Genomic DNA, 17,032 nt, shown 5'->3' on the forward strand with positions numbered 1-17,032 from the left:
TGGACATTATGCACCTATTATGTAGCTCCATGACAGACTATACATCTAAAAACACACTTTTACTGGAAAATGAAGGCATAAAATTAGGGCTTGTGTATATTTTTAGTTAAAGCTGTTAAGTTATAAAGCAATATCTCATGTAGGGGTTTTCCTTTGTGTTTTATATAATGACTACTAGGAGGTGCTCTATGCACATGTTTTCCTTGATTGGTTTTCCCTGAAGAGAAATAAGTTCAGTTGAAAACTAAAGTAAAAGAGTGATGCACGTTTGTTGCATCTTACCGTGAAACGAGAGTTCCATGTCTTTATTAAAATCAACACATTAATGATTTATCTCTCATCCACCCGCAATTAAATGGAATGTTATTTTTTTATTACTTGGCCCACCTGACCTGCTGATTATCCGCAGTATCGAACGGTTCGAGAATGGACACAGGCCGGGAACCCGCAACAGAACAGTGTCGGTGGAAAAGGTGTCGGTGGAGTTTTTTTACTGTATTTTTGATCAAATAAATGCAGCATTGATGAGCATAAGAGCCTTTTTTCAGATATATAAAAAATACAGACCCACATTTTTTAAACACCAATGCATATACCAGACAGTCTGTTTATGAAAGGAAAGGTGTACATCTATATCGTCAGCTTTTTTCAGGTTTAAGGTGCTTTATTGGCATAAAAAATATTTTTTACATTTGTATCGCCAAAGCATTTGCAGAGATTGCTGCGTGCAGTTAAAAATGCTAAAGCAAAGGTAAACAGTGTCACTATTAGGGATGTCAATTTACACAAATTCCCATGATTGATCGTCATTTAAATTAACGATCAATTAATCATTAGCCTTAATACTGCAATATGCGACAGGGTGTGCAAATGCTGCTCAAAACTCCATGTTCCTCACCAAATGAATGAGAAGGGTTTTTAATCTAAAAGGGCTAGTAGGATTGTAAAATGAGCCGATGTGATTGATCATTTATTAAATTACTTATTTATTAATCTAATAGAACGACTAATACAACGTGTCACCAACACCGCTTCAGATGCGTGTTTGTCAGAATGTGTTCTCCGTGTGGACGCGCTCTTCCTGGAACAACGCGCTTAAAAAAGGCAACTATTTATTAAAATAGCTTTCTCATTAATGTTATGTAATATGAAAGTCCCAATCATAGTTTTTATTAGTCACGCATTGCTGTTTGAGCTTCGCGAGCCACGTGCTGAAGCGCAGAATGAACACCGGGAAACTGGAGCACTTTGCTAGTGCGTTATTTAACTCAAAGAAACGCATCCTATATGAGATTAATCAGATATATACAAAATAAACATAATATTACAAATTATATCTGCACAAAATGATGCGAATGTACAAGTGAACTTGAACTAAGTTACGTGCTATTCAGAATATGAGTCATGTTGTGGACGCGCTTCCTGGAGCAGCGTGATGAAACAACTAAATGGCAACTAAGTTAAACCCAAATAATTCACCATGTTTTATTACAATATTGTTCTCTTTATTATGTTATGTAATATACATTCCAAATCATAGTCATTATTAGTTGTGCATTGCTGTTTGAGCTGCATGCGCTAAAACTGATCACTGGCACGCTTTACTACAGCGTTAATTCTTAACCAAATGCATCCTAGATGAGATAAATCAGATCTAGATAGGCCTACACAAAATAAACACAATATTACAACTTACATTTGCACAAAACAAAAGGCTGCGAATGCACACGCAAACTTAGTCATGATGAAGGTGAAACTGTAGCTTTAAAATGGTCCCAAACATAAGTTTTATCGATTAAATGTATTATTGACAATTAATCGATCATCGATTATTCCTCAACATCCCTAGTCACTATCTGAAATTTTTACGATTCACTGAATTTATATGTGCTGTATGGAACTGTGTCAGTCAACTAGTCACATCACTGACACACAACATGCGTAAACACAACAACAATGCATACTATTATTACAACCGCATAATGAAAAGGAATAAAAAGGAGGATGACAATCAAATGTCCAATTGTTTTATAGTATATAGTTTCAATAGCTGTCTTTTCCCATGAATCTATAGTTCTGTAGGCTGAGGAGCTGACTGAGAAACCCAAATCACAAGTGAGCACCAACGCAAATCAAAACCAAATGTTCAGAGGGGGTTTTGGTGAAGTCATGTCCCACACCCACCCATCAGCCGGGCTTCATTACTCACAGAGACAGTCCTTTCAGCACAGGCAGGAGAGAGCCGCCCCAGGCGATCCTTGTATACGCTGCTGTCTATGATTGCTGCCATTAAGCAGCCAGCTGTGCTGCTGGCAGTGAAAGATCATCTGTGTACTCCTCCATCTCAATGTACCGTGAGTTCGTACCTCTTCTCTCACACTGTCTGTGCACAAAAGACACATGCATGACACTTTGCCCTCTGTGCTGCCAACATACAACCTGACAGGGCTGGCAAACTCAGTGTCTCGAAAGCATCATATGACAAAGACAGACATATGATACTAGAGCAGGAGAGAGAGAGTATTTTTCCCTCAGGCTTATTTTCATAGCACGTCAGAAAGAGACCAGAAGCAAAGGTCACAAGAAGCAGAGCATCTTCCACCAGCAGAACATATAACCAGAGACAAAAACTAGAGGAACAGAAAACTTTGTGGTTTCGAACAAAAGCAGTGTTTCCCCACAGGATTCCTAGAGGTTCTGAGGGTCTACATCAGGGGTGTCCAAAGTGCGCAGCTTGTCCAAAGTTAATTTCAAACAGCCCGCATCTTGTCTATTAAAATACATTATATGTGGCCCGCCACGAATAATATACAAATAATGCAATTTCGCAAAAAGTCAACACAAGGAGACAGCACTAGATTTTAAGCCAGGTGTAGTAGTAAACTGTGAGTGAAACGAAATTTGATAACTGATAAGCACTGCCATAAGAAACATTAAACGTGCCAAAAGTGGAACGAAACAGCACTTTTGAACTGCACCACATGGACCATTTATTAGCTCAGCCCAAAAGACAGCGCAGTGCAAGCACAGAACAAATGCGTTTACTCGCTGACCGGTCTTGATCACATGACCACTAAACGGCGCAGTGAGATCCCCTTATATAAACCACAATTGTCTCTGTGATTTAAACTAGTTTAAAGCCAGAAGAAACAGCGCTGACATTCTCAACAACACGGCACAGAAAACAGGAGGAATATATATAACCTAAATAAATATGTGCTATTATTTATGCTCATATCCATGTCTGTGCGGAGTGCACGCTCACTGTATGACATGCGTTTAACTTAAAATACTCCGTCGTTTTTTGTCATACAGATAAGAATAATCCAACATTCGAAACTGTAAATGGTTTGCTTTTATTTCTGTAGACTCATAACAACAAAACAGTGTGCTTTTGTAAAATAATGACAACAAACAGGATACGCTTTCTGCCTTCTCGGTCTCAAGTGAACTTGAGCGTGTCACAAAAACGAACCGAAACTCAGCATATACTTGCTTCACAGACATGAGAAATATATCTACGGAAAGCTTGGAATGTCTACTTTTAAATGAACAGATTCAAATTTAAAACTAATATTCTCAGATGATGTAATCCATACGAAATGTGCACATAGACACGTCCACTGCTGCGGAGATGACGAGTCAGGATCGTCGACTTCATCTCTGCAGCAGAAAACACACAAAACACTAGCTTATCAATAAAATATTAAAATGTTCAGACAGACTCCTTCTGTTTTTTTATGCCACATTCATTATTACTTTTGCCGGTGTGTTGCTGAAAGCTTTATGTGTGCGTTTTAGCGCTGATTAGGCTATGTATTATATATAGGTGATTAAAGGCACGTTATTATGATTTATATGGTTTATTAATATAAACGTGTGATTAGTCGACTAATCGCTTAAATTCAAGACTACTAGTCGACTACAAAAATCTTTAGTTGTGGGCAGCCCTAATATATATCTGGCCCCAGGCATGTCCACAACATCGAATCTGGCCCCCTTTAAAAAAAGTTTGGACACCCCTGGTCTACATGGTCTAAGAGAAATTTTAACTTTTAAGTTAATAATATTATTAGAAACAATAATAATAATTAGTTTGTATTATTATATATTTTTATTATTATCTCTAAGACAAACTGCACTGTAAAATAATGAATATTTCATATTAAGTAAATGAATTACTACAGTAGCAAAATCACAATACTTATGTCTTAATTTTTTCACTTGCAAGAGTTAAAACCTCAAGCATTTATTTTGGTGGAAAACTGCAGAGTCCTTTAAGTTTCAAAAGTCATTATCAAGAACTAGAGTACCATTCATCTAGTCTTATTCAAACTACAAAGTGAAATACTAAAAATAGCACAACACAACAACAAAAAAAAAAAACTAAGCAGTGAAGACTAAAGACTAAAGACCATGTTGTATGTTCTCTGAGTGTTTGTTGATCTGTTGCTGTGCCACATGAGCAACACTAAACCAATCACTACGTGTTATCAGCTCAACAGCTGTTCGGCGAGATTCCCATCACAAAATGACTAAAAATAACCACATGCATGTTATACAACATCCATTTCACTGTCTAAGCTACCAAACCTTTGCGCTTTAATCAGCGTTTACAGTTAATATTAACAGGAGAACTTGTATTATTGGGCTTTACTGTTAAACTGCAGAAAGGGAAAAAAGCTTTTTCATTTTGCTTCAGCAGCGTAAGGCCTCTAACACACACTTTTCACATCATAATGATCAAGCCAAAACATTGAAGCCAAACCGTTTATTAAAGTCACTCATGTAGGCTGATGAAAATAATGGGTTTGAAGATTATAATCCACAGCATTGTTCCTTCTGAGGAGTGACTTCATCCCTCGAATGCAATGAAGGCAGAAAGCTTTCACTAAACAAGACAGCGGGGCAAGGGTCTGTGCATTTATCAGCAGTAAAGATCGCCCTCAAGGCTACGGGTCAAGCAGGGCTAAACACAATTAAGCCATCAGAGAGTTAGCCACATCAGCATGGATGCGTAAAACACAGCACTTGACAAAGAAGGTTTACAGGATGTCGTAAATGCATAACTGCCTTGTGGTGTATGTGCAGGAGGAGCTGTGTTTGTAGAACACAATTCAATCTGAACGAACAGCTACAGTCATCAATGTAGAGTGACAGTTGCGAACAAGCTGCACTACATCTGTCGCAACGTGAACTCATCTCGAACAGACAACCATCAGGCACACAAATAAAGGGAGCACTGAGCATTTACATAAAGAATAATTGCCGTTTGAAGGATTGGGGTCTTGTTTGCTCATCAAGGCTGCATTTATTTGATCAAAAATACAGTAAGAATAGTAATAGTAACATTGTAACAAAAATAGTAACATTCAGAATGTTATTGCAATTTAAAATAACCGTTTTGTTGCCTAACCACTTTTAACCAGCATTAACCATCTTTAATCGCAATAAACTCTGTGTTATGTTACTTTTTATTTTAATAAAAAGTAACAAAACACAGCACTAACCATCTTTAATCGCCATAAACTCTGTAATTGTTACTTTTTATTTTAATAGTTTTAATTTTAATAGTTTGGGCTCTGTTGTTAATTGTAACCTTTAATATTATAGTAATGTGCAAGAAAGGGCTCCCTATATAGTTTACAGCATTAGCAGAGATAGGTTTTTTTTCCCTTAAGAAATTTTAAATGATTTAATTAATTTGAAGACAGAGACACACTTTGTTCACTAAACCACTGTTTAATAAAAAAAAGAAAAAGAAAAAGTTTAGTTTTCTACCCTGCTGTGCCTAATCCATACCGAACTGTGATTTTAAAACCGAGGTACGTACCGAACCGTCAGCTTTGTGTACCGTTACACCCCTAATAAAAAACAATTTTGAACACAATTATTATTTTTTTTGTAATTGAGAAATACCATATATTACACTAAAAACATCGTCATGAACAACTAGTCAGAGATGACAAACTAGTAATTCTCAGTTAGTTATTGAGACTGAAATGACTGAAAGTAACGACTTGTGGTTCAGACAGTGAGTCAAATGTTAATTCAGTAACCACTCTGAAGTGAGTCATTAGACTGATTCAAAACAATAGGCTAATTCTTGAGTTTGAAAATGATTTGCTAGTCTTTTTTGCTGACTCATAAAAGTATCACAAGCCATTCACAAATGGGACTACACTGGTCATACTGCATTTTTAGGAATTACTATGCAATTCAAAGATGTGCAGGAAACACTGAAGAAACCTGCTCAGGTCACATTCAGACAAAAGATCCAGTGTGCTAATCTGAACACAGGAAAACAATCAGCTAGCTCTGGCTGGGGCACATATATCAACAGACCTACAGAGAAAGGCCAAAGTGTGCTGCAAAAACAGAGAGAGAGCAAGGCAGTGCTGAGTAAGGGGATCTGGTGGCAGTAAACTCTCCTCCAATGGCAGCCATAAATAATGGAGCCGTGAAGGCAATTGTGTGTGAGCGAGGGACACAGGAAACTTGAAAGAGGAAAAGACGATGGCAAAATAACAGCTTTCAAAGAAGACCAGAGAACAACACAATAATGCAAGGCTTGTGGGTAAATTGCTGTTTGGTCAGGCGTTGAGTAAAGTAATTACGTTATTAAGTTGTTTGACAACTGTACAAACCCATCATAAGTCAGAAGATTGTTAAGTGTAAATAACAGGAAGAATCGATGAAAAATAGGTCCCAGTTTTAAAAAGCAACACAAAAAGCATGCACATTGCTAAGTCACAATGACATCAGGCATTGTCAACAGTCTATTGACTACATCAAATCTTTCTCTAGATAAATCACTCAGAAAACAAAGGTAGCATCACAAATTTCGACTAACCCATCCAAAACCAACAGATAAATACGCTTGTAAATGCTGATTTGTAAATATACTGTTCCAGTTGTGCTAAAATACACAATATTGTAAGAGCTATGACCTAGTTTACCTAGACACTGTGTACACTACCGTGTCAGTGTCACATGATCCTTCAGAAATCATCAAAAAAAATAAAAATCACAGTAGCTTAAATTTCATGAATATGAAAAACTTCCTGGTTGCTCAGCAGGGGGCTTACAGAGTGCTCACGAGTTCTTGATGGGGCTAAGTGCACCATGACACATGCTGGGTCGTCGGCCTGTGCATGTGTGGGCGCAATGACAACCGTTCCGCGTGCCATACTAGGATTTCTCTTTGAACTCTTTTATCATGTGTGCCTGGCCCAGATGGCGCTATGCTGCTGCTAACGTTACATAATCAAAACAGCGTGAGCCGTGAAACATTTACAATCTCTTGCTCGCTGCCTTTCTGTCTCTTTTAAAGGACGTCAAACCCTCTGTTATTTTCCATCTTTTCAGCAGGCCTCCTAAACAAATAATGATCTTATTGTCAGACATGAGCCATTGATCTGAGAGCCATCCAAACCCCAAATCATTCCAGCAACATAAAGGATCCCGTCATATTGCCTCCGCAGAGCTATTGTTCTGACTTTAAATCCTCCACAGCTGCAGCTCAACGCACAGCACATCTCCAACTCAAAGATCTTGGGAGGAATGACTCACCAGAGCTGGCCACTGGATCTGCTTGGCTTTTGTTCCCTGCAGCTGGGCACCCTCCTTTCTTTTGGCCCAAACCAGCTGATGTTCCAGCAGAAAGATCTGGAAGTCTTCGTACACCTTGACCCACTCACGCTTCTCCCACTCGAGGTCATCAAACTCCACGTACACCTGCGGAAAGAGCAAGAAGAGGGGTCAAAGGTTGGTCACAGTAGCACTCTGAGCACTTGTCCTGTACGGCCCACATTAGCATCATGCTAGAGAAGTTCCCCTACTGTATAAGTTATTAAAGCATATAAGTGTTATGGGAAGACATTTTCGAGTTGATATGGAACATTGTTAAGTAGGGATGCACCGATACCGATATCAGTATCGGTATCGGGCCCGATACCAAGCTCATGTACTTGTACTCGTAAAAATACCCCCGATACCAAAGACCGATACATCACGTGACGTAACTGACAGAATTTTCCGTGCACAGAGACACCGACGGCAGCAGCAGAAACAATGTCAGCCTCACAGGTGTGGAAATACTTCAAAATTAGTGATGACAACACACACAACACATGCTTTCAATCACAATTTGTTATCGATTAGTGAAGGCGGGATAGGCGGAATCGCGCTGAATGACACAGACCAGAAGCGCTCTCTCTCTCTTTCTTGTGCGCGATCCCAGTTCTCTCAGACAGCGCGCAATCAGTTCTCCTTCGCGCCTGAATGGTCAAATGCACACATAGTTGTCAAAATGTCCATCGTGTGGAGTATCTCACATAAATACAGTCGGTTATGGCTTAATATGGCAGTATCCATGGATTCAGTCTTAAAGGGACCGTAGCATATATTTGTCATTAATGTTAATAAAACAACAAAATATGTTAAATAAATGTATACATGGTAAATAAACCTACTGTATCTGAAAAACAAGTTTATTTAATTTGTATCTAGGTACACTTAAGTTGTATGCAGGTGTAGGGGAATTACAGTTAAGCCACATAAAGAGACCAGTATGTCAAAGTTGACGTTCAATCAGTTGACAGAGAGTTTACTGACAACAAATTTCTCTACACTTCCAAAGGCCGCAGAAAATGAGTAAGAGGAAACAGCCTCAAACTAACTTGAGATACAGAAACACTAATACTTATTAGGGCTGTGTTCGATACATTGATACAATTCTAATTTACAACAGGAATATATTTACTTGCATGTCATGTGATCATTAACTGACATCAGATAACCCTGAACAAACAAATGTGTAGTTAAATTATTGAAATGTTAACTTAAAATGTAAGGAGGTACTTCAAGGAAATGTTCAGCTGACAAAACATTTTGGGAAACCCTTGCATAATGTTTTAATAAAAGCATCTGATAAACAACAATTTACTGTTACGGAAAAAACGTTCAATAAATTTCAGTGCAATTTCAAGCCATAAAAGCTCAGTGGTCTTAAATGACCTCATTTTGGTTTGATTTTATGGACAGACGTGGTCACTGCAGACCCACTGAATGTCCAGCCTTCCTCACAGTCATGGTGCTAAAACTGCCTGTCCTGCTGTTGTGCTTAGCTGTGAAACAACCCACAGCCATGTGATTCAAAGTGGAGCTGATGTGCAGGACATTTGTGTGTTTGTGAGACACTGAGACAAGAGGGAGAACATGTGTTTGAGCTGCTGGATGTTTTCAACATATGCAGCATGTCGTAACAACAACATGTTTCTGGCCTGTCAAAGTCTCCTCTTTCGCCGCGTGTGTGTTTAAGCCGGGCGTAGCGTGATAGGCTGAAAAACTGGTTTCCAAAAAATAAGCCACACTGAAGGTTTGGACTATTTTGAGCCTGTATTCCAACTGGAAAAACTGTTCCTCCACTGGACAACGTCCATCTGTTGACTAATACAATCCTGCGCACAACACTTTTAAAGTGCGTACAGAAAGCACCCAGCTAATGATTTGAAACACACAGATCTAGTGCTGAGAGCTGTGGGAATCATCAGTGCGAGTGAGTCAGCCAAGAGCACATTGCACAACCCCAGTGCTGAGCAACGTGCAGTAACAGGAGCGGGTTTCATAATGTGGATTCATACCAGAAATGATTCATTGACTCTGCCTGTTGTGGTTCTCTCACCATGACTGGGGTTGTGAGGCTCTAATGAGTGTGTTTGCAGGGGAATGAGTGAAGAACAGACCTGTCAGGGCAGATTTCACATCTGGACCCCCCTGTTATGTGCAGGCTAAGCTAAAGAAAAAGGGTAACTTTAAAGCATCGCTTGAAGCAACATCCTATCCCATTTGTCCTATCAACAAAAATCTCACAGTGGTGTTTTTATAGGGATGGTGTCCCTACAGTAACCCAGTGACCAATGAATATAAAACAATTTAATACCTAAACAAAGTCAATGGGGCTTGGCTGTATCCAATAGTAGATTTTTAGCTAGGGTTTTGTGGGTGCTTAGTCCATTTCTTAAGGACTTTTTTTTTTTTTTTCAGACCAAGCATCACAACTATTAGCATCCACACCAAAGTACGATAATGTTCTGTTTATTATAAGCGCACATGCGGTTTTGTCATCTGCCGCTTTACATGCTCAAGCTCTTTAAAATCATGTGGATTCTGATTGGCTATCCAAGTCAGCTGGAAAAAAAATTGTTCTAAAAAGTGATATCAATGACATTGGAATGTCTGTTTCATTATCATTACAGTTGTGGTGTGGATTTCCTAATGGAATCATTCTCATAGAATGATCATTAAAACTTTATAGGTTACAGTTATCGTCCTTGGTGCGAATGGCCCCAAGTCCTTCAATGTAAGTCTATGGGATCTTTCATCATTTATAATCCATCAGACATAATTCATCTGAAAATGAATAGCACACCTCTCCCTCAACAAGCCCCACGATCTTAGCTATTATTTAAAGCTGAACCAATAAAAGTTGTATACTGTTCCAAAGTCCCTTTAAGACAAGTCATTTCACTTGGCGGCCATCTTTGAAATGCCTCTCAGGCATCTAAGTACAGCTCCTATCTTTTTGAAAGGGGAAACATCAAATTCTCCAAAACTGTTCACTAAGCTTACGATTAAATTTCATTTTTAAAAACACCAACGAAATCTGACAACAACAGTCTCTTAAAGCTTGTTTCTTATGTTCAAATAACATTTAAATAAGCTTGTTTTTTTAATGCTAGACCAGCCAATGCACAAGCACAGTCATGAGCACGAGTCTGAGAACGCTGCCTGTTTCTATAGAAACCAGAGCTTCTCACGGCAGCTGCAGAGACGCGATGACTTTACTAATCAACGATTGCAGGGCTTATTCGCCATATTGGGTGTTGTACTTTCTCCCGTTCATAAATAATAGGAGTGCACCATCTTCCTATATATAAAGTCTTTGACTATTCTAAATAAATTAAAGATAAACACTAAAACTAAAGACCAAAATCAGCCATTTTAAATGCTGCAAGTGAATTTAAGCATCACAACATTACAATGGACAGTTTGAAAAGCTGAAAATAATTATGCTTAGTAGTGTGATTATTTGCATTATTTTTTTAAATACTTTGAATGGTAGACAACAAAAAAAATAATGTAAAATGTACAAATTAAGAAAATGTGCATGCAGAATTAAAAATCCAATATCACACAAACAGTCTAAAGTATGGCCAACAGTCAAAAAGCTCAGAAGAAAATTCTTTTCCACCATCTTTAGTGTGTTGGTTGGTCATTTGACCACATGTGCACATCCTTGCACACCAGCACAGCACATGACCTTCCGTAACAAGAGACAACAGATAAGACATTCCCAACACAGCATCTCTACACCTGGATCAGTACATGAAATGACAGATGTGCTACACTCTTAAAAAAGGGTTATTTATTGCCATTTATGGTTCCATTAAAAACATTTAACATTCATTGAACCTTTCCATTGCACCATAGGTTCATTATAGTAAAAAAGGGTTCTTTACATTATTAAAATGTTCTTTAAACTAAGAAAAAAAAAAAAGGTTCTTTTAAGAACTGTTTACTGAAAGGTTCATTAAGGAACCCAAATGGTTCTTCCATGGTATCACTGCAAAAAACATCTTTTGGCACCTTTATTTCTGATAATGTATGTTAATAACTGTAACTCAAACGTTGTTTAGAAAACATACAAAATTATCCTTATAACTTAAGTAAAACTATTCATTAAAGTCCCTTGTGTTATTATGCATAATTCATCAACCGAGAAATTTTAAAGAAAAAAAAAAAAAAGTGTTCTTTCCACATCCTAAATGACTAATATGAACATCTGAAACAGTGTGTGATGCCCAAAAAAGGTAAGTAGTTAGCTTACTACATTTTGCCTTGTGTGTATGTGTGTGTGTGTAGGCATGTAAAGTCCAGCCTTAATTCCTGTAGTGACACATGTGACCGACGACTTCTGTTCTCCCCTCCCCCTCCCCCTCCCCCCGTCCTGCTGACCCCTCCCTCCCCTAATCCCCTTCACTGCAGGGATCGTGGAGGACGGCTTCCCTCATTCGCCCTCTCAGAATGAAACATTAACTTCATATTGTGTTTCTGCTGAACCCACCCTCTCAGTTGAGTCTCTGCTGCTGGCTAGATGAAACATTCACTCTCATTAAAAATTGACATGGGGCAGAGGGCCAGAATGAGTATGTGTGTGTAGGGCACAGTTACTTCCTATGCTGGATATTTAGGCAGTGACCTGTAAGCCTGAGGTTCTGGTATTACTGAGAGGCTCTGTACACCGCTGCCACAAATAGTACCCTAGTAATTAGGGTTACACAATTAAACAAAATAAAACTGAAATCCATCATTCCCACTATATATGGCTTAGTGCAAATATCAAATTGCAAAGGCTGCAAATTAATTAAAGTGATAGTTCACCCAAAAATGAAAATTATCCCATGATTTACTCAGCCTCAAGCCATCCTAGGTGTATATGACTATCTTCTTTCAGATGAACACAATTGGATATTGTGTAAAAATATCCTGGCTCTTCCAAGCTTTATAGTGGGACGGGGCAGATTTTGAAGCCCCCAAAAAATTAATCTATCCATTATAAAAAATAATCCATACAGCTGCAGGGGGTTAATAAAGGCCTTTTGAAGTGAGGTGATGTGTTTTTTTTTTTGTTTTTTTTTTAAATATCCATATGTAAAACTTTATAAACTAAAATATCTAGCTTCCGGCGGACATAATCCCATGACATGATGTATGACGCAGGATGCAGGAGTATCGTAAGCTTAGACGCCTCTGGCGATTTAAGCAAATATGGCTGGGCAACAAACTCAAACTCCTTTTCTCTTATATAAAAATCCTCCAACAATTCTCTTTAAAATTATTGTTTTAGACTTCTAACTCATGACTCGTTCAACATTATGTCACGCGTCAGGTCAGAGGTTACTTTTCGGCCGCAAATGTTGTGTACGGCCATCTGCCGGAAGCTAGTTATTAAGGTTCATTAAGTTATTAAGTTCATATAGTTCATATAGTTATTCAGTTCGTAATGAGTAATGCGAAGTATTATAAACCAGCTGTTGTCACCAAAAGAGAAACTTTCTAGGCAGTTTTCCAACAAAATAAAAGCAAAACGGTATAATGTTTGAAAATGAAGAATGAAATCACCCATAAATATTACTATTGTAATTTCACTGTTCAACTGTAAAATAAAATTATGATATTAATTTTCTTAAATACTATTTTTTTGCCAATAAGCGATGCAGCAGGATTATTAAAAGAATCTGGCTGAAAATAAGCAGAGGGAGGATGGGAAGGCTGCTGGACAGGAGTACAGTACACAGACAGATGGTACAGTTCTGCTCCTTCAGCGGGGTGGAAGCCGCCTCATCCAAGAGCGAGTGAGCTGCTCAGACTGATTACCAACCTGAACAGAAAGGAAGCTTTGCGCACAAGATTAAAGAACAAATCAAACCTGCCTGCATGCAAGTCTAGACTACCACTACAAACCTCATCATGTCATGCTAATATTTTTAGTGTATGTGTCTGTTAGTAGCAGAAAGTGGATCAGGGCAGGTCATTATGTCCTGTCTCCATAAGTTCCTGTCAAACATGCCAGATCTCCATCTCTCTCAGTGGTAATGTGTGCACTGATGCTTCTTTGCCAAAATAAACCAACTAGAATTTCTAGTCACAAGTGTTTTCATCTAAACCTGACTATCAGTCATCGATTTTTAGAACTGTTGAAATGTAACGATCATAAACGGATACAAAACATGGACTTTAGGACAAAAGTCTAGGTACATATAATCCGTAGCTCACACAAAAATGAAAATTGTGTCATTATTTACTAGGGCTGGAAAAATAAATCGATTCATCTCGATGCGTGGCATCACAATTCTCTCTTGAATCGATTGTGAGCTTAGATTTTAACAGCAGATGGCGCTCTAGGCTAGTTTTTAACTGCACACTCAAATGCTCACAAAGAAGAGCGCATGTGCATTCGGCTATTTATTTGCACCTCAGAATGCTTTTATGATGCAAGATTAATGTAAACAGCCTACTGCAAACACCCTTGTAATTCATTTCAACTTTTTCAAACTTTATGAATGATTATTTTATAGAAGGTTCAAGTAGTGTGTGTAAGGAAATGGAAGCAAGCAGAGTACGGCTGTTTCTAAAGCACGCAGTGCCATCTGCTGTTAAAAACTAAGCTTAGAATCGATTCGAGAGAGAATCGCAATATATTAGGAAAATCTAACAATCAATCTTGAATCATTTCTCAATTCGCGATGCAACGATTTATTGTCCCAGCCCTATTATTAACTCATCATTTTAAACCCTCCTTTCTTCAATCAAATAAACAAACAAGATTATTTTTCTTTCTTTACATTTCAAGTGAATGAGGTAGGATGCTGTCGAGCTCCAAAAATACCATAAAAAGCATGAAAAAAAAGTCCATACTCACTCTCCATATTCCAAGTCTCCTGAAGCCATACAATATTTTTTTTCTTACACAAAGTTAGTTGTATTTCACTGATAATCTCTATTGTTCTTCTCAAATACTCAAAATGAAATACCAGGTTTGATCCATGACTGAACGAGACACGGCAAGTTTGAATATGCGAAAGCACAAATGAGATTTGCGAGGATATGATTCTCAATCTGGTCAGGGTCACTATATTTTTCATTGTATGGCAAAGCACAGCATAGGCATTCTTTCTCCAGAGGAAAGTAAAAGGATCATTTAAAGAAAGTGGTATAGGATGACATGATCACAAGTAACTATTTTTAACATTTTATTTTAAAGAAGCAAATTTTTTAGGCCAACAAACATCCTGCAAGATGCCAGAGCTTTTTTACATTCTGCCCCATCTGTTTAGCTACAGATGAAAAGGGGCAGTACTAAAGCTGATAGCACGAGGATAACAGCAGTGAAAATCTGATCCAGGATCAGATCTGACCTAGGAGCAGGTTTACCCAGCTTACTGATCTCTGCAAAACTAATGAGTTGCTATTTACAAGAGAAGTGTGAGGAAGAACGCACAATATAGATCAAAACACACGACAGCAAACTAAAGCAAGACACTGATTAAAATACCTTTGCACATTCTATGAAAGCAGGATGGGTTAACCCAAGATAACAAGCAGAACAAAAGCAGGAAGAGGCTGGAAACAGTGAACATAGCGACACCTCCCCGTCTCGTATCCAGATGGAGGAAGCCACCACACGTGCCTCTGTCGTGGCCCACAGAACCAAACGGAGGTCAGGCTCCACGTTTAATCTGATTATGGATCTGGTGCCAGCTACACAGCAGAGCAGGGATAACAGAGGGTTAACTCAGTATGTAGAGCTCACAGACAACACAGGCAGAACAAGACCAGAGAGAGAGAGAGAGAAGGAATGTTTGTAATGGGAACAGTTAGAGGGTCAGCTCTGGTCTGCTTGACCATGCATAAGAGATGAGGCTTGTACAGACTCCAAAATCATGAAGGCAGCAGGGGTGTTATATAACTGCGTTCAGTCAGACGCTTGGGGAGATGAGAGCTGCCTGCCTGGTTGTTGAACCCTACACAACTAGATTAAGGTCTAGAAAAGCAGTTAGGCTGGGCCAGGCACGTCCAGGATTTGACTGGTTTATGTAAGACTATGGAAATGCCCGAAAATGGAAAATAACGAGGCTGCAAAATTCCCTGTTGCTAAACAGTTCTGGAATCTGGCCACTAGAGTCATTGAGCATGTTGTGCAGTGCAAGCAAACCCCTGCTGAATAAAACTGTATTTTCCGACTGTATAATCAAAAATAAGGTAAAACGCCGGTAAACAAAAATCAACATGTATTTTAGTTCCCCTCACTTCACAACAATTCATATAAAAAAGAGAAATTAACAAACATAAATTATAGTAGCATTGGTTACAAGACACTTCAAATGCTGATGTGTGAAAAAAAATGATCTCATTATTACGCATAATCCATAGGTCTCTATAGTTTTGTGTAATGAAAGGTTATACTTTTTTTGATGAACATCTGCCAGTTCCCATTTCAAACATTCAGTTCCATTAATAGTTAGAACATCTGTTTTCCTCTGCCAATGTGGACAGAACTCTGCACTGAAATATGCAGTACATATATCAGAGCCACTTGAAACTCTGCTGTTGTCATGACGATGAGTGCACGTCCAATCTTCTGTCTGCACAGCACGAAAGTCAACAAACAGCTTTAAGCATGTGATTCACTGTTCACCACGATTAAAACTCTGTATAAAAGAACATTTTGTGATGCAGGCCACTTCTTTGCAATGGAAAGACTCCAAAGGCACATGACATGCCTCACAAATAAATAGCAGGTATAGGTTTAGGAGAGATATTATATGATAGCAAACTAGCCAAATACAATAAATGTAAATGGGTAATAACATTTTCCCCCACAAACTGTATAATACATTTTATTTTTGATTACAGTTCTTTTGTCGAAAATCTGAAATGACTTCATTTCACAACATGTTGCAGAGGATGAATACAATAAGTACCGTTTTACAACCACTGTCCGTACTGTCTTCCTCAAAATTACGTATTACAGAACCAGAAACAGAACTAGAGTCTTTAAAATCCTTGTATCACTGTATCTGCAGAATTTTTAAAATCAAACATAAGTTTTAAGATAAGAATTTTTAAAATCTGCACAAATAGAATTAATACCGTAAGTCCATAACAAACAAACCCATACAATCTCAATATAAATGTATCTCAGATTCTATTACTTAATTAAACAGGCTGGGGCTCAATCGCATTTGCGATAACATCGCGATATGACAAAACACGATTTTTTAATTGCAAAGGCTGCGATTACATGCTCGTCACGTGACACGCAAGAGTAAGCAGTCTGCAGAGGAAGCATCAACTTGGCATGCTACACATTTGCCTGGCCTACAGTTTATGTTTAATCTATCTAATATTGTGTTGTTCATACTATACAATAGAGATTGGAGAAACGATTATCTCTAACGATTCTGGG

The 17,032-nt window shown here is 38.3% G+C and overlaps 1 protein-coding gene across 4 annotated transcripts in view; it reads right to left on the reverse strand.

Moving 5' to 3' along the window:
• Positions 1-17,032, reverse strand: part of jmjd1cb (jumonji domain containing 1Cb) — a 149,314-nt gene that overhangs the window by 76,819 nt on the left and 55,463 nt on the right. For 3 of the 4 annotated variants that reach the window (XM_051915025.1, XM_051915024.1, XM_051915023.1), the window contains exon 2: positions 7,573-7,737. The exons of the other annotated variant lie outside the window; for it this stretch is intronic. In XM_051915025.1, coding sequence (XP_051770985.1) covers positions 7,573-7,737 — 165 coding nt within the window. The remainder of the gene's footprint in view (positions 1-7,572; positions 7,738-17,032) is intronic. 4 annotated transcript variants of the gene reach the window in all.

This window comes from Ctenopharyngodon idella, chromosome 12 (assembly GCF_019924925.1).
Source record: "Ctenopharyngodon idella isolate HZGC_01 chromosome 12, HZGC01, whole genome shotgun sequence".
NCBI classification, from domain to species: Eukaryota; Metazoa; Chordata; class Actinopteri; order Cypriniformes; family Xenocyprididae; genus Ctenopharyngodon; species Ctenopharyngodon idella.